The following is a 21,630-nucleotide window of genomic DNA, read 5'->3' on the forward strand; positions in this document are numbered from 1 at the left end:
AGTAACCCACCCAGGTCACGTGGCAAGTGAGCAGAGGAGTCTGGAAAAACAAACAAACACTGAGCTCATTGACCTGGCACCCTCTTTATCCAGTTCCATCTCCCAGATTTTGAGTGTGACCAAATCCATGTACACTGGATTCTACTGGACTTCTAGAATCAACATCACTGTGAACACTGTGTAGTAGTATCTAGACAATCTGAAGCATTCCACTTGGTCTCAATGATTAGTAGAGATAGGTACATAGTAGGTGCTTAATAAATGCTTACCTGAATGAAATTTCTTTGCCATAACACCACTAGCCCTTCTGTCGATGGCAGGATATCTTAGACTTGATAATTAGCACAGAGGAGATTTGGGGGAAAATGTATTTTCATCTCTCATAGACCTGCAGAGTGAATCCTATTAACTCACTTATCAAGAAGGTCAGCCTACCCTGTCAGTGAACACAGTCCACACAGCACAGACCTGCACTTTCTGACAAACCTCCAAAGCAGTGACATGGTTGAAAACATCAGATTCTCGCAGGTAATAAAAGTTGTTTGCCTTTGAAACAAAGCTGAAGGAGAAAAAAATGCTACTACATCCTCAGCTTTGGGAGTCTTTCTAGAACTTTAGGTACAAAGTGGCTCAAACAGCAAGGAAATCAATAATAGAAAAGGGAATCTCTTTATTCTAGTGAAAGGCTCACTTTGCTATACACACAATTAATTAAAAGCAGGGACATGGCTAGGAATAAAGAAGACAATAAAAAGTTCTAGCGTAAAAGCTGAAAAAAAGCCTGAGTTTGCCTTTAAATAAAGATTTTACTAAGCGCAGCCAGAAAGCCTCTTAGGTCAGTTCCTGCTTTTTCTAATGGGTAGGGGACAGAACACAAAGACAGGCAGAAGACACGGCCTCATCCCAGCACCCAACACACTTCTCCGTAATCAGTTTTGGCTTTGGTTTCACATAATTCAAACAACACAGCCTCTTCTCATGTTGCCATAATCATTGCTCAGGGAATGGCTTTGCCACCTTTCATCATTTATCTCAGGAAATAAAATAATCAGGACACTGGTCCATGGTGTCCTTCCTAAACTCAGGCCAGCTGCACAGCCTGGTCTGTTTTTCAGAAAAGGTACAGGCGGTCCACCTCAACCAGAAATCGCTCATAAGCCTTAAATCAAGCCTTACAATGACACATCTAAGGATAAATTATTTTTTAAATACATTTTTTTTATTAATTTCAGAGAGGAAGGGAGAGATAGAAACATCAATGATGAGAATCATTGATAGGCTGCCTTCTGCACGCCCCCTACTGGGGATCAAGCCCACAACCCAGGCATGTGCCCTGTCCGGGAATCGAACCATGACCTCCTAGCTCATAGGTCGACATTCAACCACTGAGCCACACCAGCCAGTCCAAGCATAGATTATTTTTAACATTAAACTATTTCCAATTATGTTATGACTAGAGGCCCAGTACACAAAATTTGTGTATGGGGGAGCAGGGTCCTCTCAGCCTGGCCTAAACCCTCTCCAGTCCAGGACCCCTCGGGGGATGTCTGACTGCCTCTCGCAATCCGGGACCACTGGCTCCTAACCGCTCGCCTGCCTGCCTGCCTGCCTGATCACCCGTAACCACCTCTGCCTGCCTGCCTGATCGCCCCTAACCGCCTCTGCCTTGCCCTGCACCCGGGACCCAGGATTCCCTCCTCCGGCCGGTCACAGGCACTCAGGACCCGGGCCAGCTTTGCCTAGGCTGACTGCAGCCGCAGGGGACAGTGGGCGGATGGCTTCACCCGGGCCGCAGCCACAAGCACTGGCACCGGGGACCATGGGGCGGGCGGTTTGTCCCTCTCCCGGGCCGCAGCTGCAGCCGCAGCCACTGGCACCCAGGACCGCGGGGCGGACGGTTTATCCCTCTCCCGGGCTTCAGGTGCAGGCAGCTTGTCCCTCTCCCAGGCCGCAGCCTGGCTGGTCCCCATTCCTCTCTCATGAGCTCATTTGTGCCTGGCTGGTCCCCATTCCTCTCTCCCCATTGTTGAGTGTCTGAGCTGTGAGGGCATGAGGGAGTGACAACCGTTTGCATATTAGCTCTTTATTTATATAGGATAATTAACCAAATAACAACCACCACCACCAACAAAAAATACTCAAAGCTCTTTGGGATCTAAAAATATGTAAGCAGAAAAACAACAACAAACAAACTGAACCCTCCAAACAACCTTTACAATTGTAGTTGAAATGTAGAATGGTGCAGAACAATTCTTAAATACTCTGAACACTGATGTCTTTTGGTGATTCCTGTAGTTTGGTGGCTTCTGTGTACATTCCCCACAAATTACACCTGGCAGATTTCTTTGCTCTTAGGACATTCTATAAGGATAGGGATCTAGTCTTAGGTTTGTTTTCCTAGCAACCAGCTCAATGTCTGGCACATACCAGATGCAGTAAATATTTCCTGAATCAAGGGGAAAGCAAAGAGTAACCCTTGGAACAATGGACATTCAGTGACCCCACAAAAGTTTAAGAAATGTCAGCAGAGAAACTGTGACATCTGCCATCATACACTAAGAATTTGTGAGCCATTAATTTTCCAGCAGTGCTTCTCAAAAATGTGGTTTAGAGATACCGAACAGCATCCCACAGGGAAGCTGTTAAAGAGGGAGATGTCCAAGTCCTACCACAACATAGGAATCAGACTCTCTGGAAATGTGGTCTGGAGATGTACATTTTAACAAGCCCCAGATGATTTTTATATACACTGAACTGTTGTAGAGGTGATGGCTGTGTAGGAGACACTACACATACAGACCAGGAAGCTACTTCCAAGATGGGAATGGCACATATTTGAAAACATGACTTGCAAATTATGCCGAAAATGACAGCAAACCATCTCGTGTAGGAGTAAATGACCATGGTACTAGGATATGAAAAGGCATGAGGTGAAGTTTGGTGTATTATGAATGTGGCAGAGTAAATAAAACTATGTGTACAAAATATTTAGTTTATTTCTATGGGAGCCATTATGTTAACAATATATAAAATGTATCTAATTAAACAATTATGAATCTATTTTGTGTCCTAGAAATGTTTTGGGGGAAAGATGGCAAAAATGTCATTGGAGCTAAGAAGAAAGTGTTTTGTTTTGGAAAAAGAAAAAAAAAAAGGTATGAGGTGAAAAAGGGGTTTCAAGATCAACTCTGTCTAAAAAGGCTGTGTTAATGTATAACAAACAACAGTTGCACCTACTGAGTCCTTTTATGTGCCTGGCATTTTAGTATGACTTTCATATAAATAACCTTAATTTCACCATGATTCTGAGATATAGGTGATAACATACCCATTTTACCAATTAGAAAATAAAGGCTTAGAGCAGGCGTCCTCAAACTACGGCTTACGGGCCACATGCGGGTGTTTTTGCCGTTTTGTTTTTTTACTTCAAAATAAGATATGTGCAGTGTGCATAGGAATTTGTTCATAGTTTTTTTTAAACTATAGTCCGGCCCTCCAACGGTCTGAGGGACAGTGAACTGGCCCCCTGTTTAAAAAGTTTGAGGACCCCTGGCTTAGAGAGATGAAGTTGCTCAAGGTCACAAGGTTAGCAGAGCTAGATAAACTGTACATCCACACAATGGACACTGCTCAGCAGTAAAAAGGAATGAATATGCAACCTCAAAATAAGTATGCTGAATGAAAGAAGCCAGACCAAAGGAATACAGACTATATGACTCCATTTATAGAGTACTAGTGGCCCGGTGCACGAAATTCATACATGGGGGGCGGGTTCCCTCAGCCCAGCCTGCACCCTCTCCAATCAGGGACCCCTTAAGGGATGTCTGACTGCCTGTGGGATTGGGCCTAAACCGTAAGTCAGACATCCCTCTCGCAATCTGGGACCACTGGCTCCTAACCACTCAACTGCCTGACCACCCCTAACTGCCTTTGCCTGCCTGCCTGATTGCCCCTAACCCCTCTGCCTGCCTGCTTGATCACCCCTAACCTCTCTGACTGCCTGCCTGATCACCCCTAACTGCCTCTGCCTGTCTGCCTGATCGCCCCTAACTGCTCTCCCCTGCCAGCCTGATCACCCCTAACTGCCTCTGCCTGCCTGATCTCGCCCCCAACGGCCCTCCCCTGCCGGCCTGATCTCGCCTCCAACTGCCTTCCCCTGCTGGCCTGATCTCGCCCCCAATGGCCCTCCCCTGCTGATCTGATCTCACCCCCAACTGCCCTCCCCTGCCGGCCTGATCTCGCCCCCAACTGCCCTCCCCTGATGGCCTGATTGCCCCTAACCCCCTGCCAGCCTGATCTTGCCCCCAACTTCCCTCCCCTGCCAGCCTGATTGCCCCTAACTGCCTCTGCCTCAGCCCACACCACCATGGCTTTGTCAGGAAGGAAGTCGGATATCCAGAAGATGGCCGGTCAACCTGGTCTAATTAGCATATTACCCTTTTATTAGTATAGATTCTAGAAAATGCAAATTAACTATAGTGGCAGAAAGCAGATCAGTGCTACCTGGGCATGGGCGAGTGGAAGGAGGAGGAGGGAGGGGTTACCAAGGGAACTAAAACTTTTAGAAACAGCAGACTCTTTACTATCTTGATTGTAGTGATGGTTTCAGGTTTCAAAACTTGTCAAACTGTACACTTTAAATAGTATGTGCAGTTTACTATATGTTAATCATACCTCAATAAAGCTGTCTAAAAGCAAGTAAAAAGAGAGAGAAGTGCGGGGCCTAAGAAAGCAGCACCTCCCTAATGCTATATTTTATTTAATGTAATCTTATGTTCTTGAAGTATCTTTTTCCTTTCTGCAGCAGGAAGATTTATTATGGAATATAACAGAATCAATTTTAAATATAGCCACCAAATGGTGTGTAGAGCTCTTACTTTGACCTCTAAAAACCGAGGAAGAAATAACATAAGCCTGTAATGATTGCCAGCAGTGATTCAGTGTTCTTTCAAAGTACCAGTAATGTTATTGCCATCAAAAGATTAGGATAAGAATTGGAGGGGAAAATGTTAAAGGAGTCCATGTCTGTAAATATTTTTGAGCACCCGTTATGTGCCAGATACTTTTAGGCACCAGTGATAGGAAAAAAATGCATTAAGACAGAATTCAAGTAAGTACAGAGGTGTCATTAATAATTTCAGTATTGCTGACTAAGGGATGATGTTGCTCTCTGCATCCAAACTTAAGAGGAGAGGAAACCTTAAGAGAAAAAACAAAGAGTTATGACTACAGCTAGCTATCAAAGTACAGTAGGTCTCGGGTTATGTCGGAGATCCATTCCTATGGCGTGACGTAATGCGATTTTCACTGTAAGTTGGAAACCCACCTACGTAAGCACCTACGTCACTCACATGGAGCACATACACAGCAGTAATGAAGTGAAACAGTAAAAAAAAACTTAAAAGAAAGGTAAGAATTCCTGACCTTTACTTGTGGTAAATAAATAATAAAAAACATAAAGCACATATACGTTGAAACTTTTTTTTTTTAATAAATAACTGGGAGATGGTGACGTAACCACAAAATGACATACGTTGAGACCGACATAACCCAAGGACTGCCTGTAACAAACTAGTGACAAAATGATGCATTAAACAGTTAAGAGAACATCCAAGTGCAAAAACATAAAACCATAATGTCCTTCAGCATAACTGGTTCAAAGTATACCAAGGCTTTTAACTTGAACCCTCCCTAAGAGAGTCCTCAGGGTTAGCCCACTCTTGTAAATAGCTTATTTCTTAAGAAAATAATTTATAGCCAACTGTTGATTAACCATGGTTAAAGTAAGTACTTGACCTTGACTTCGTTCTTTTAAAAAAAATTTTACTATGCATCAGGGATACATTTAAATATTAGAAGGCATTTATTTATCGGATTAATAGTAACTAACAAAAACTAAACACCTATAGCAGCATGGGAGGCCTCACAACACTGCCCACCAATCAGATGAGGAAGCCTGGGGGGCAGTGCCCTCTCCCCTGCCAGCGCCTCTGGAACGGGAGGGCTGGGGGAAAGGGGAAGCAAGGGGAGTTCCAAAATGGCCCTGGGATCAATCCTGCAAGGTTGTGAGGAATTGGGGAGTGAGGGAGCCTACAGGTGGGGGTGTGTCTCACTGAGATATTGAAGAAGAAAAAAAAGGTTGGCTAAGAAACAGAGCCTGATTACCATTTGGCAGTTTTATGTCAATTAATTCCTGAACATTTATACATACACTAGAGGCCCGATGCACAAAATTCTTGCAAGAATAGGCCTTCCTGCCCTAGCTGGTTTGGCTCAGTGGATAGAGCGTCGGCCTGGGGACCGAAGGGTCCCAGGTTCGATTCCAGTCAAGGGCACATGCTCGGGTTGTGGGCTCGATCCCCAGTGTGGGGCATGCAGGAGGCAGCCGATCAATGATTCTCTTACATCATTGATGTTTTTTTCTCTGTCTCCCTTTCCCTTCCTCTCTGCTCTTTAAAAAATAAAAAGAGTTTTTCCCCCGGCTGCCAGCACCGGCTTCCTTCTGGCACCAGGGACCTGGGCTTCCCTCGCAGCCCCGGCTTCCTCTGGAAAGTTGTCAGTCTAATTAGCATATTATGCTTTTATTATTATAGATGATATACACACAGCACTTTTACCCTTTGGGAGACAGTATTAACTCAACATGTATGAGAACAGATCAAGTTAGAATGCTTAGTTTGAATTCTTGCTCAGTCTCACAAGTTCTGTGACTTGGCCAAGTTACAGCATCTCCTTAAGATAGTTTTCTCATCCATAAAACAAGGCTAAAGAAAAAAAAAGTAGCATCCACCTCGATGATTTTTGTGAGGATTAAATGAGATAACACATGCTCCAAACATAGCATACTAAATGTTCACCATTTTTGTTTGGATAGCTGAAAATGGCCACTGTAGTCCTAAACATTGGATACAATTTACCAGGTAAGTTTATATTACAGCCTTTTTGTACCATGTGTTAAGTATTTGTTGTTTTGTTTAACACTTGATTAACCGGAGGGAATGTTATAATCACTTAAGAATCAAAATTAGTTATAAGCTGGAATTCACCTGTTAATCAAAATACAATTTTGTTTTGAAAGTATATTGCCTAGTACTTTAGGGAATAAATGTAAAAAAAATAGTTTGAAAAAACTGAAACTCTGGGGGATTTTGCATTTTCATATTTCTGTCCTATTTTAGAAGCAGATCTGGTACCCTGAGAACACGAAACTAGAAAGTAAAACTCAGTACCTACCTCCTTCTGGAAACCTTTAATTTCTGAACATTCCTCTAGTTTTTTTAAAACATCCTGGGTAACCAAGAGTGCGTCTGAGAAGATACTTTCATTTTCTAGAAGAAAATTCATCTGGTAGTGTTTTGTCTCATACTCTGAATGTAAAACAAAATAAAAAAATCAGTGATTCATTACTTGAAATGACTTAAAAGTTTAAGCTGAGAAGCTTCAGGTCATAAACTGCACTTGTGAGTCATGCAGCACACCAGTTATCAGTAATAAATAGAAAACTGTGTCTCTAACATCTTCCTTCTTTGTGCCATCCTCATCCTGGTTAAAGTAATGGGCAAGTATAAAAAATGGTGCAGTTATTCCAATATTGCTTTTCTGCTCTGTAGTTCAGCTTCAGATTTTTAACACTCACAAACACAGATACTTTTACAAGAAGAATGCCCTGGTAGGAGTAATGTATTGGATTTTTATGTCCTATCTAACAGTGGTCTTTGGTAAGTTTATCAATGAAACAAAAAAATTCATAAAGGTCATTGAATCCAGTCATTGACGATAGGATAGATTACAAAACAACTATTACACGCGCATTACCTGGTTCTGTGCTGGCCTCCTTTGCCTCACTGAAGGCTTGGACAACAGGGGAGGAGGGACAGATTTCCGCAGTGAGAGGAGTCTCCGCTGGGGCGTCTGCATCCCCCTGACGCTCCTGGGCAGGGGAAGGACCCACACTCATCTCTTGTGCAACAGTAGGGACGGCTTCCTGCGTCTCGGCCTTCACAGGGGTGGAACCCTCCCGGGGAGGAGGCGGCTCTCCCGCACCCTCTGAAGAAAGGATTTCTTCTTCGGGCTTCTCTGACTCCTTCCTGAATGACTCCGAGGGTGGCACGGAGCCATCCCTCACCACCTGACCCTGAACAGAGCAGTTTACAAGGCTACTCAGAAGATTTTTACAACTAACAGCCACGTCAAACATCTGGAGGCTGTCGGCTAAAGAGATGATTTTGGAGAAGTTGTGCTTGCCCACAGGTAGTCTGCCAGTGTACATCATCTCTAACAAGAGGGCGAACTCCTCGGGGCTCACCACGGATGCATCAATGGAGATGGTGTCTGTGTTGTCCAGCAGGGTTTTGAAGAGGAGGCTGGCAGCAGCCAGGACAAGTTTGTGGGCCCTGAAGTAAATGGTCCCAATGGAAATGGTGCAGTCACAGAACTGCTGCTCCTTGCACAGCGTGTAGAGCTGCTGGAGCAGCTGCCGGCTGTAGTTGGGGAGCTCCATCGCATCGGCTCTGCCTCGAGGCCCTCTCTTCCTCTCTTCTTCCAGGATCTGCTTTGTGAGGATCAGCACTAGATCCTAGAGAAACCCCAAAAGGCCATGTTAATACTTCACAACACACAGGGAAGTGCCTTGAATGAAATATTAAAACAAGCCAACAAAAGGCAATTCACTCATTCATTAACAAATGTTGCTTCATATGAAGGGGCACTGAGCCAGGATTATAAAATTAACAGTGCTGATAACTGTCATGTGTTTAACTACATGAACAGGATGATACTTAGTGCTTCACCTGGATGATCTTATTTAAGCCTCACAACTCTACATGGGGAAAGATATTACATCCTCCCCATTTTCAGATGAGACTGAAATGCAAGGAGCTGAGAGAACCAGCCTAAGGGAAAGCAGCCATTAAATGGCATGCCCATATCTCACTGCTTTCAAAGCTGTATGTGTTCCTGCTATCCATGAGTTCTCAGCCAACTGAAGGAGACAAATATATAGACAGTTATAACATAACTAGAGGCCCGGTGCACGAAATTTGTGCATGGGGGGGGTAGGGTGGAGGGGAGAGGAGGTGTCCCTCAGCCCAGCCTGCACCCTCTCCAATCTGGGACCCCTTGAGGGATGTCCGACCGCCCATTTAGGTCCAATCCCACCGGGATCAGGCCTAAACAGGCAGTTGGCTATCCCTCTCACAATCCAGGACTGCTGGCTCCCAACTGCTCGCCTGCCTCTGCCTGATTGCCCCTAACTGCTTCTGCCTGCCAGCCTGATCACCCCCTAACCACTCCCCTGCCAGCCTGATCGACGCCTAACTGCTCCCCGGCCGGCCCGACTGCCCCTAACTGCCCTCCCCTGTCAGCCTGGTCACCCCTAACTGCCCTCCCCTGCCACTCTGGTCACCCTTAACTGTCCTCCCCTGCAGGCCTGGTCGCCTCTAACTGCCCTCCCCTGCTGGCCTGGTCATCCCTAACTGCCCTCCCCTGCGTGCCTGGTCACCGCTAACTGCCCTCCACTGCAGGCCTGTCCCCCCAATAGCCCTCCCCTTCAGGCCTGGTCCTCCCCCAACTGCCCTCCCCTGCTAGCTTGGTCTCCCCCAACTGCCCTCCTCTGCTGACCCGGTCACCCCTAACTGCCCTCCCTGATGGCCTGATCGCCCCCAACTGCCCTCCCTTCCTGGCCTGGTCTCCCCCAGCTGCCCTCCTCACCCCTAATTGCCCACAACTGCCCTCCCCTGCAGGCCATCTTGTGGCGGCCATCTTGTGTCCACATGGGGGCAGCCATCTTTGACCACATGGGGGTGGCCATCTTGTGTCTTGGAGTGATGGTCAATTTGCATATTACTCTTTTATTAGATAGGAGGATGTCCTCATCTTATCCCACCTACCTGCAACATTGTACACAAGTCACCATTGCCTCCCTCTTAAATGCATTGCCACTTGCTCCTGCTCTCTGGTTCTCCTAGCACCTCACTAGCCTTCTTAGTTTCCTTTGGCCAGATGCCCTCTGCATCACTTGACCTCTCAAGTTTGGAGTGCTTCAGGACTCAGTCATCTCACCTCATATCTTCTCTCTCATCTGATTCCTTAAGTGTGAAATCTCTAAATGCAGACAGCTTTCAGATTTGTATTTCCATCTCAGACCTCTCCTTGGAACACCCAATGTACACCTTCAACTATGCACGCAAATCTCCAACTGGAGACCTGACATGTTTCTTAAACTTACATCTAAAACTCTCCTGCCATCTTCCCACTTCACAGCAATTCTGTCCTTCTGGTTGTTCAGGCTAAAAACCTAGAAGTCATCCTTGTCTCCCTTTTTCTTTTCATACTCCTTATCTGTAGGGAGCGGCTATAGGGCTAAGCCTTGGACTGACCGGTGGCAGGGCGAAAAACAAGACCCAGCTTGGAGGGCAGAGCCCTCTTAGCATAATTAAGCTTGACCTTATAGTCCTCCCTTGCTCCTTCCTAGGTAGCTAATGGGCTGTGGGAGGTATAACAAGTGCTGCCAAAACAAGGGAAAGAAAAATTAAGGTAAGAGAATACTGATGACCGAACTACAAAAGGCTTAACACAATTCTCTATCCTAAGTTTCAATTTTCTCTAAGAAAACCATTTCCAGTCTATATCTTAAGAGCTTCAACTCTTTTACGTCTCATGTCAGCCTCCTCACTTCCTTGTCCTTCAGAATTATCAGCTGCTTTCTGTAAAATACGTAGAGAAGCAAACCACTTACGATAAAACCTCAAATTTGGTGCAGAGACTATGAATAAACTAACATCTAACAATGTAAAATGCTAAATTGTTCAATGTAAAAAAAAAAGAAATAATGGTGGAGTAGAAAGGGCATTATCCATAATTCTGCTAACAAAGGCAACCAGTGTTATTTTGACATATGTCTTTCTATCCTGTTATTTTTACTATACTTTTTGCTTTATACCAAGTGTACAGGTTAATAATGCGGATTTTGTAATCAAGGAAAACACGATAATTTCAAGAGAAACATCAAAAGTGCTTTATTCAAAGTAATGTCCATCGCTAGCTACACATTTCCCCCATCTTTCAGGTAATTTGTGGATACCGTCCCAATAGAACTTTTCTTGTTTTGAGGCAAACCATTCAGAGACCCAATTTTCCACTTCTTCGTACATTTTGAAGTGCTGCTCAGAAAGGGCATGTGCCATCGATCAGAACAAGTGGTAATCTGAAGGCTTATGCCATAGAGGTGTAACATCCACATGTACACCCTGCATCCTACAGAAATCCTGAGCAGAGAAATTAACATAAAAACTGGTCTTTGACATGCAGCAGAAAAAACCCAGAATACTTTCAAAACCCTAGGCATAGACTCACACAGGGAAAAAGGAAAATATAGAAAAGAGCTCACTATTATAAGCCATATGAGGAAACATGAATGTGAAAGGTAAATCTATAAAAGCTAACAGTAGAAAATGTCAGAGGGTATCTTTAAAGCAAGGGTAGGAAAACTTTTTAAACTAAAAACCAAAAAGAAAAGGTAGAAGAAAAAAAGGTAAAGGATAAATTTGACTATATTGATATTAAAGGTTTCTGTCAAAGAACTCTAGATATAAATTAACAGACAAATGGACAAATGGTAGAACGAGGAGATAATATTTGCAAAGTTTAAAGGCAACAAAGAATCAAATCTAGACTATTTAAGAAGTTTCTGTAAATCTTAGGGAAAACATTGAAAACCAAGTGGAGATGGGAAATGGGCAAATTATATAACTACACAATTCAGAGAAGGAAAAGCTTATTTAATTGATAACAACTACAGTAGCAGTCGTTGTTACAACAGCATCTAACATTTATTTTGATAAGGCGGATGCTGTAATTATCCCGTTACTGATGGGGAGCCTAAGGCCAAAAGAGATCGAGTAATTTCTCCAAGGTCTCACAAGTAACGTGTGGTAGAACATGGATTTGCATCCAGGGCACCACTGGTGGGTTTACAAATCGATACAGCTGTCCTGGAAAAAAAAAATTCTGGTAATATTTACTTAAAATTTCTGTGTATATATGCCTTATGACCCAGGAATCATAATTCTAGGTATATATCCTAGAAAAATTCTCACATAAGAAAACATAGGCAAAAAGATCACTGGGGTATTGTCTGTGGTAGCAGGGAGAGGAGAGGCAATTTAGATGTCCATCACTAAAAGAATGTGTTTATGATGTATACTATGGAATATAGTGCATTACAAAGAACCACCAAGTAGTTATTCAGACCAAAACATAGATAGATCTTAAATAACCAGTGTTGAGTAAAAATGTAAGAACCAAAATGAGATCTAGTGCATGACACCATTTACATAAGTCAAAAATACACAATCAAAACAATACTACATGGTATATAAAGTGACATATACAGCCAAATACATTTTATCAAATATACGTAAGAGTGGGTGCTATGGGGGGAGGAAAATGGGAGTAGGGGTTAATGAAAACTAAACAAGAGGTGCCTTGCCCAGATTGATATAGGAGGCTCTCTGTATCATCCCAAAATGGCAAAAAATAAAAATAAAAAGTCACATGTGGAAATGAATCACCAAAAAGGAAAGTTAGTAAATGCAGGAAAGTAACACAAATAGCATTCCCAAGAACTGAAAACCATAAAAATTACAGAATATTATGGAAAATGCTAACCTTGTTTCATTTTAATAAGCAGGAAGAATAAAGGAAGACCATATGAAAGAACAAGATAATATGAAAAAAGAATAGGCAAATGTGAAAAAGAACTTTTAGGAATAAAAAATTAAGTCACCAAAATTCACCCATTGATGAATTAAATAGATTAGATATAACTAAAGAGAAAATTAGTGATTAGGAAGAGAAGTCTGAGAAAATTACTTGGAAGGTGGCAGAGTTAAAGAAGCAGAAATATGAAAGAGAGGCTAAAAGATATGGAAGATAGAATAAGAAGGTTGCACATGCATCTAATAGGTGCTCCAGATGGAGGCAATGGCAAACATGTGGGAAAAGCAATTTGAAGATATAATTTCTGAGAATTTTCCAGAATTAAAGACAGACATGAGTCTTTAGAATAAAAAGTTCAAAATAACACAGGGGAAAAAATTGTAAAAAATCCAAGAGAAAAAGATATTACTTATAAGAGAATGACAACTGGACTAATACAGACTTCTCATTAATAAAAACAAATGTCAGAATAAAATGGAGTAAGTTTTCATATATTAAGGAAAATAACTATCAATCAAGTATCTATATCCAGTTTGATATAACATCATCTTTAGACAAAGATAGAAGACTCACTGACTGTTATTAAAAGAATTACCAAAGGAAGGAAACTGAATCAGAAAGAAGGGATACAATGTAAAAGAAAAACAAAAGCAAGTAGCAAGCAAAGAAACTGTTAAAAATATATCCTGTAGAAAAGTTAAAATCACAGACTGGTAACACCAAATGTTGGTGAGGATGTGGAGTGAGTAGAATGCTCATATATTGCTGGTGGAAGTGTAAAATGGTACAACTACTTGGGAGAACGGTGTGGAGGTTTCTTATAGCAAAAAAAAATAAAAAATGAACTACTGATAAGGCAACAACATGGACAAATTTTTAAAATATTAAGTCAAAGGAAAACACAAAAGAATACATACCACATGACTTAATTTAGAGGTAACAGAAATACAGACAAAACTGATCTACAGTGATAAAAATCAGATAGTGTTTATGGAGGCTGTTGGGGTAGGGCAGGGAAGGGAATTGAATAGAAAGACACACAAAGGAACTTTCTGAGGAAATGGAAATGTTCTACATCTTATTTTGGATGGTCATTAAAGTAGATTATTTGTCAAAACTGTTAAAATAGAAAACTTAAGCTCATTGGACTGCATGTGAATTATATCTCAATAAAAAAGAAATTAAGAAATGTGTTGGTATACCTAAAATGCACTGACTGTTTAAAAATAGGCATGGGAAGGGGAGGTTAAAAACAAAGTAGAATAATGATAACAATAGTATCTACCACTTATTAAATGCTTACTATGTGCCAGGTACCATTTATATTAACTCATTTAATCCTTTTAACAATTCCATGAAGTAAGTACTCTTATTATCCCCATTTTCTAGACAAGAGAGGTTACACTTACCCAGAGTTACACAACTAGGTCAAGGTCCAAACTCAGGCAGTCTGGTTCTGAGGTGGTTAAAACTCCACTGCCTCTCTGAAATTAAAAAACAACAACATAGAAGATGAAAGAAGGGAGACTAGAGTTAAAGTGTTCCAAGGTCAAGGGGATGACAAAAACAATGATTAACTATAACCTTTGTTAAGTGATATATGTTAACAGGTAAGGGCAAAAGGGAATAGAAGCTAAATAAATATTTGCAAACAAGAGGTATAAAAGGAAATAAAGAAAAATGTGATTGATCCAATAGCAATTTAAAAAAGGGGAAAATGAAGGCAAAGAAAGTGTAATAAATAAAAAAAACAACTTAAGATGGTAGAAATAATTCCAAATGTATTAGTAATTGCAATTTTTAAAAAGGCAGATTAAATTTTCTTGTTAAAAGGCAGAGAGAGCCCTGGCTGGTATAGCTCAGTTGGTTGGAGTGTTATCCCATGCACCAAAAGATAGTGGGCTTAATTCCTGGTCAGGGCACATGTGGGAAGCAACCAATTGATATCTCTCTCTCTCTCTCTCTCTCTCTCTCTCTCTCTCTCTCTCTCTCTCTCTCCCTCCCTCCCTCCCTCCCTCCCCCCCTTCCTCTCTCTCTCTCTCTCTCTCTCTCAAAAAAAAAAAAATTAAAAGGCAGAGAGATTCTCTGGATTTTTAAAAGGGGGGGGGGGGAAAGCACCTAGCTATATGTTGCTTTTAAAAAAATGAAGTGTGGGTGTATTTACACGTAAAACAGTATTTAGCACATGATAAATACTACATGTGTTAGCTGTTATTATTATTACCAAGAGAAGATGTGAATAATTCTCATTAGTTTTTTTTTAAAATATATTTTTATTGATTTCAGAGAGGAAGGAAGAGGGAGAGAGAGAATCATGGATCGGCTGCCTCCTGCAAGTCCCCCACTGGGGATTGAGCCTACAACCCGGGCATGTGCCCTTGACCGGAATCAAACCTGGGACCTTTCAGTTCGCAGGCTGACGCTCTATCCACTGAGCCAAACTTGAAGTTAGCCATCTGACATGACAGCTGAAGTATCTATCTATAAATAAACAATTAAACTATATAATCTTTGTAGACCACTTTCAGGTATGTACTACTGTTACTGAGGGATACACTAGTGATTTGGGGGCTGCGGAAATATACTATAGAGGCTAAGTCATACTTTGCTGATCTCACAACTAAAATGTAAAAGCCTCTGACATATATTTTAGTGAGTTTACCCCTACCTCCCTTTGCAAAGATGTTAAATGGAGGAGAGAGAATATAGCATAGCTAGAATGTCACAAAAGTGTGCTTTTCAGAGGTAAGAAACTATAGTGTAAACACTGCATGTTGGAAATCTCTAAGGGAATCCTGTAGAATCTCATATAGAGGCAACCTAAATCATGTTATTAAGCACTTCCTGAAATTGCTAGTCTTGGGGAAATTGTCAAAGGTCCTAGGGGGAAAACATTTAAGCAACAAAAGAGCACCAGAATGATGAATGTTCCTCAAAGGAACAATATTAAAGCCTCAAGAAAAGACCATACTGATATAGAATAAAGATACATTGAAAAAAACTTAATTGGTTGAACCAAGTGCTGCATAATGACCTGAAACACAAATGGGACTTCAACATAAAGTGAAAATTAGGCCAGCTTTCTAAAGAAAGCACATATATATTTTATCTATGTGTCTATCTATCATCTATCTATCTATCTATCTATCTATCTATCTATCTATCTATCTATCTATTATCTATCTATTCATTTACAGTTTTATTCTGCCTACTTCCAAAAACGAATTGGAAGTTTGAAAATTCTTTAAGTTATAAAGAAACAACAGTCACAGGAGAAAAAAACCACAAAACACAAAAGTAGCAACTAAGTCATAGTTGGTAAAAGCTATAGAATCCCTTTAATGAACATAGAGGAATATAAAAACTTACAGTTTTGATATGTATTGCTTAGTTTAATAAAATAGATGTTCTGAAATCCACAATTGCTGGCAATGTCCTTAGCAAAGCACACAAACAAAGGCCCTCACTGCCACTACCGGAGAGTCAGAGGCTTTTCTGTGCCTCAGTAACTGGACCTGCTAGTCCCCCATTCACTGTACTTATTTTCCCCTGAGTCAACCAATAATTTATGGGCCAACTGCCTACTATTTACTCAGCACATTGCTAGGTGCTGTGTGGGAGCCAAGTGAAATAAAACAAGATCCTTGTCCACAGGGAGTTTGTAATAAAGTTGACCTAACTCTGAAATGATTGAAGAACAAAACTCTTAAGAGACTCAATCCACATGAGACAAGAAGAGGGAAAGAAAGAAGAGGAGAGGAAAAACAGATCGATCCCAGTGAGTGGCAAGGAAAGGGAAAGGGATGGAACAGGTAAAGATAAGTTAGGTACAATTTCAACAGGCAAGGATGAAAAGGTAAAGAAGTACAGACTGAGGGAGAACCATGAACCCAGTTCCAGAAGAGAACACTTGGCACATATGCTAAAAATAATGTATGTGCACAGGCAACAGGCACTGAAAATGTATCTGATAAGCAGGTGCCATTATGATATGGACACTGGGCTGGCTAGAGTGGGTCTCCAAGAAGAAGTGTGGAGTACAAGGCTGCCTAGATTGGGGAGGCCAGAAAATGAGCAGAGGAACTTACATCTACTTGCGGGAGAAGCTTCTGAAATAAAAACAAAGTGACAGGTAGGATGGACTAATGAGGAAAAGTGAGCAGCAATGCAAAGGAAGAATGGGCATCCTATATATATATTATCTACAACTGGACAACTGGAGTTCCATGGAGCAGAAGCTGGGCCCACCTCTGCTGGATTTCTGTATTCCAATATCCTATATGATAAAGGGGTAATATGCAAATTTACCCTCACACCCTCGCACAAGATGGCCACCCCCATGTGGTCAAAGATGGCCGCTACAAGATGTCAGGCAGGGGAGGGTAGTTGTGGGCGATCAGGCCATCAGGGGAGGGCAGTTAGGGGTGACCGGGTCAGCATGGGAGGGTAGTTGGGGGCACCCAGGCCTGCAGGGGAAGGCAGTTGGGAGCGACTAGGCCGGCAGGGGAGGACAGTTAGGGGTGACTGGGCCGGCAGGGGAGGGCAGTTGGGGGTTACCAGGCCAGCAGGGGAGGGCAGTTGGGGACAATCGGGCCAGCAGGGGAGCAGTTAGGCATCGATCAGGCTGGCAGGGGAGTGGTTAGGGGGTGATCAGGCTGGCAGGCAGGCAAGCTGTTGGGAGTCAGCAGTCCCTGATTGTGAGAGGCATGTCCGACTGCCGGTTTAGGCCCAATCCCACAGGGACATCCGGCAGTCGGACATCCCCTGAGGGGTCCCAGACTGGAGAGGGTGCAGGCTGGGCTGAGGGACAACCCCCCCAGTGCACGAATTTCATGCACCGGGCCTCTAGTCCTATATAATAAAAGGCCAATATGTAAATCGACCGAATGGTGAACGACTAGTCGCTATGACGTGCACTGACCACCAGGGGACAGATGATCAACGCAGGAGCTGCCCCCTGGTGGTTAGTGCACTCCCACAGGGGGAGCGCCCCTCAGCCAGAAGCCCTGAGCCAGGCTCACAGCTGAGGAGCTCAGCGGTGGTGGTGGGAACCTCTCCCGCCTCCGCGGCAGCACTAAGGATGTCTGACTGCTGGATTAGGCCCGCTCCCTGTCAGTCGGACATCCTCCGAGGGCTCCTGGACTGCAAAAGGGCACAGGCCCGTCTGAGGGATGACCCCCACCTCAAGTGCATGAATTTCATGCACCGAGCCTCTAGTTCCATGATAAAAGCCATTCTAATACTTGATCAGGGGTCCTCTATTCTGGTTCCCTAACAATTCTGTACTCTCCTTGCAGAACATCTATCTCAGGGCCTAAGACATTTCTCTTATGGTCTCGTTTGATGCTACCTCACCAGCTTAGAGCATTTTTTCCCCTTACTGTTGCTATTGATAATCCCTATCTTCTGAATAAAATTTTTACTTCTCTTGATGCCTCAGCTCTGCTGGAACCAGAGAGCTGGAGGGGACCTTGCTGAGCCCTATTCATTGCTTTCAGCAAACAGTTCATTACTTTATCTATCATGTACTCTTGTCATATGACTAAATGACCTTAGTGCAATCTCTTCCTTTTTTAAGGAAGGAAACTGAGGTCCTGAGAGGCAGAGTTGCTCTTTGATCTGAGTCAGCTTTAACCCCATGGCTGTTTAGTATCACACAAACAACCAGAATCAGGTGAAATAACAGGCACTCTCAAATAATTAGAGCAAAGATCACACATTTTGAGACAAGAAATGGGGCATTTGCTCCACACAAAAAGATGATTTAAAATGTAAGGTATCTAAGGAATCGGCTAAGTTAAAAGGGAACCACTAGCAATTATTTCTGAGAACGCAAGGAGGATTGGTGAGGTTAGAAAAGGGTGACTGTAGCTTTTAGCAGGCCCAGATTTCTCAAGTTCAAAAGCAGCTGTCATTTGGTCTCTTATCTTACACTGACAGCCTGAAAGGCAGCAATTTATAGTGTAAGGGATGAAGATTTTTGTATCTGACACTCTTGGGTTTATGGTAGTATCTTTTCTTATGTATCATCATGGTTATTTCTAATGTTATCATCACTACCATCATCATTCCATCCCAAATGGTGGTCTACTCCTGTTCCAGTCCCTAAGATTTGCAGCAACACCTGACCGACTAGTGTGCTTTCCTAAGTACATCCTGGTCACTGGGGAATCCAGGTAGACAGCACAGCTCTGAAGAACTCAGCACTCAAAATTCTAAAGCAGGTGAATCAGGCAGAAAGCACACTGTTGGGGATTTGGGGTGCTGTCTACTGAGCTCTACAGCAGAAATCAAGTAAGGATGATGCTACGATAATAATACCTTGCTTATATACTGGGATTTGTGCCTCATCATCCCATTTATCCTTGAAGACTAAGGCTCAGAGGTGCCAAATGCCTTACTATGGGCCACAGAGTTAATAAAGAGCAAAAAAGAGCCCAAGTCTCAATTCTCAAGCCATGGTTCTTTCCTTTGTAATGCGAAAGCCTCACTGAATGCTAAGGCTTAGCTACCACTTCTGCAGATCAGTCTCCCTTCCAAGAGCTCAGCAGCCATTAAGAAGTATAGCTGTCAACTCTTGGTCACTTAACAAGTATACTTACAGTCTCCCTCTGAGGGAACTGCCCCACTGGCTCAAGAGACTATATTGTTCTCAATTACCAATTCATGTCTCTCAACAAATTAGTCTTAATGATATTTTGCTCTCTCTTCATATTCTACCAAATTATACTAGAATATTAATCATCAAATAACCACTAATAAGAGCTACTAATAATTAAGTACCTTGTTATGTTTATAAGAACTTTTTACATGTTACCTCCTTTAATACTAACAACCTGGCAAGAAAGTCAAATCCAATTTAAAACAAGTACTGATAGTGAAGAAGTTAAGGAACAGGCCCAAGATCACATAGCACATCAGTAGAGAAACTGAGATTTTAATCCAGCCGGCCTGATTCTAAAGCTCATGACCTCTGTCCACTAGAACAGTTTCTCAAGCTTTCATGTGGGTAAGAATCATGGGGGATCTTGCCAAAGGAAAGATTGTGATCCAGAAGTTCTGGGTGGGGCCTGAATTCTGCATTTCTAATAGCTCCAGGTGATATGAATGCTGTGGGTTCAAGGAATCCTCTCTGAGTCACAAAGGACATGACATTATCTCTTCCCAAATCTCAGTTTTTCACATCTAATTATTATGCTTTAAGCAACCCTTCACCTCTAAAAAGTTGCAAGTCAAATCCCTTTTTTTTTCCATCTGCCCTTGGCTCCAGCCTGAAAAGCAAACTCCAGAATAGTTCTGGGAATAAAGCATACAAAATATGGAAGATTCCAATAACCAGGCCTTATCGACTAGCGCTATGGCCTGGCATCAACCCGAACTCCTTTAAAATACATTTCAGCAACCTGGTCCTCCAGGACTAGCTCAGCTTCCCTGGCTGCTGCCCAAGTAACTAGAGGTCAAATTGCTCCCAATCTCGAGTTAAGTGGTCCACCGAGCCTGGTCAAGCCTTGGAAGGGCCTTAGGAGGTACAGCCATTCGATAAACGTCTGCTGAAATGCATTCAGTGAAGAGATCTTGGTTCATGACATTATATATGATATATTGTGACATATCCTTCCTAGCCACTGTGCCACGTCTTCCCCCACAGAATCAGACAACTCTACTTATCCTCCATAGCTTCCTACTCAGATCCCCTGAAAATGGTATTTAAAGAGCATTTCAAGGCCTGTATTCTCTTTCCTAGTATGAAGTCTAAAATTAAGGATCAATATTATGTGCTGCCTGGACATTTGGTAAAATCAGGAGAGCCTCAAAGGGCTTAATCACAAATTCCACTACCTGCTCTGCTCCCATGGATGAGGTCCTGTAGCCAAATTATCTTTCTTATAAAGGGACCAGGTACAGTTCCTGTTTATCCTTGAGCAGTGGGATTTAGTTCCCTACAGCCCCATTCACATCCTCTGGCAAGAGCCAGAAGGCACTCAATCCTCTTTATGTTCCAAAGCCTGCCTCCCACAGCCCCTGGTCCCGCTGCTCCCGAGTACAGTCACACCCTGGCATGGCCGGCTGTGTTCTCCTCTGGCGCCAAGTGTATATGCTTATAAACTGCTGTCAATCTTGTCTGTCCAGTGTCCTGTGTTGTAGGTTCAGCCATAACCCTAGGATTAGAATCCCTCCCTTGTCACTGGGATGAAATGGAGGTCATTAAAACATCTTTTTTGCCCAATCCACCAGTCTCTACTCTTTTCACATCTTTGAATCTCTTCAATGCCTTTGACAGTACCTCAACTACTCTGATGGTAATGATGTCCAGCACATGTTAATCACAGTCTATACACTTTCCCATTTACTTCCCCGACCCTCCCTATGAGGTAGAATACCATCATTATCTCTAATTTTCAGGTGAGGAAACTAGTGACCAACAAGGTTATGCAACTTGCCTAAGACTCACAGCTAATGAATTTGGGCAGAGCTCAGATGCAGATCTGCCTGGCTCTTAATGACTACCTTAGTCTTGACAGGCTTTCCGGGCTCACTGCTGTCCTTCCTCAAGGCCTCTCACAGACAAACGTACTGCGGGATGCCGACAGGAGCACCTGCATTTGAGGCACCTTGTTCCTTCGGCCGGTCTCTGCAGAAAGATGGATGGAGATGTGTATCTGGCACACAGTGCTGTTGGAACAGGCCAGCTGACTGGCCAGGTGCCAAGACTCTTCCCTCGATGACTTGAACTTAAGGTCTAGTTTGGTTGTCAACCTTGCGGATACAAAAACGCCATCCTGTAGAAGTCTCACAGTTAATTGGACTTGGGGAGGTTAGATAACACTGTCTAAATTCATAAGAGAAGAACTATAAATCAAAAAGTCAATTTATTAGTTCATTTACTAGTGAAATATGCCTACTCTTAGCAGT

General features: G+C 42.8%; 1 protein-coding gene across 3 annotated transcripts in view; it reads right to left on the reverse strand.

The window, feature by feature from the left end:
* Nucleotides 1-21,630, reverse strand: part of ZBTB40 (zinc finger and BTB domain containing 40) — a 60,285-nt gene that overhangs the window by 25,846 nt on the left and 12,809 nt on the right. For 2 of the 3 annotated variants that reach the window (XM_079776722.1, XM_079776720.1), the window contains exons 2-4: nucleotides 14,127-14,201; nucleotides 7,816-8,575; nucleotides 7,234-7,367 (exon numbers count right to left, since the gene is read on the reverse strand). In XM_079776722.1, the coding sequence (XP_079632848.1) occupies nucleotides 7,234-7,367; nucleotides 7,816-8,500 (819 nt within the window). In that variant the 5' untranslated portion in view covers nucleotides 8,501-8,575; nucleotides 14,127-14,201. The remainder of the gene's footprint in view (nucleotides 1-7,233; nucleotides 7,368-7,815; nucleotides 8,576-14,126; nucleotides 14,202-21,630) is intronic. The other variant, XM_079776721.1, reaches the window with a different exon arrangement.

This window comes from Cnephaeus nilssonii (genome assembly GCF_951640355.1).
Source record: "Cnephaeus nilssonii genome assembly, chromosome: 7".
NCBI lineage: Eukaryota > Metazoa > Chordata > Mammalia > Chiroptera > Vespertilionidae > Cnephaeus > Cnephaeus nilssonii.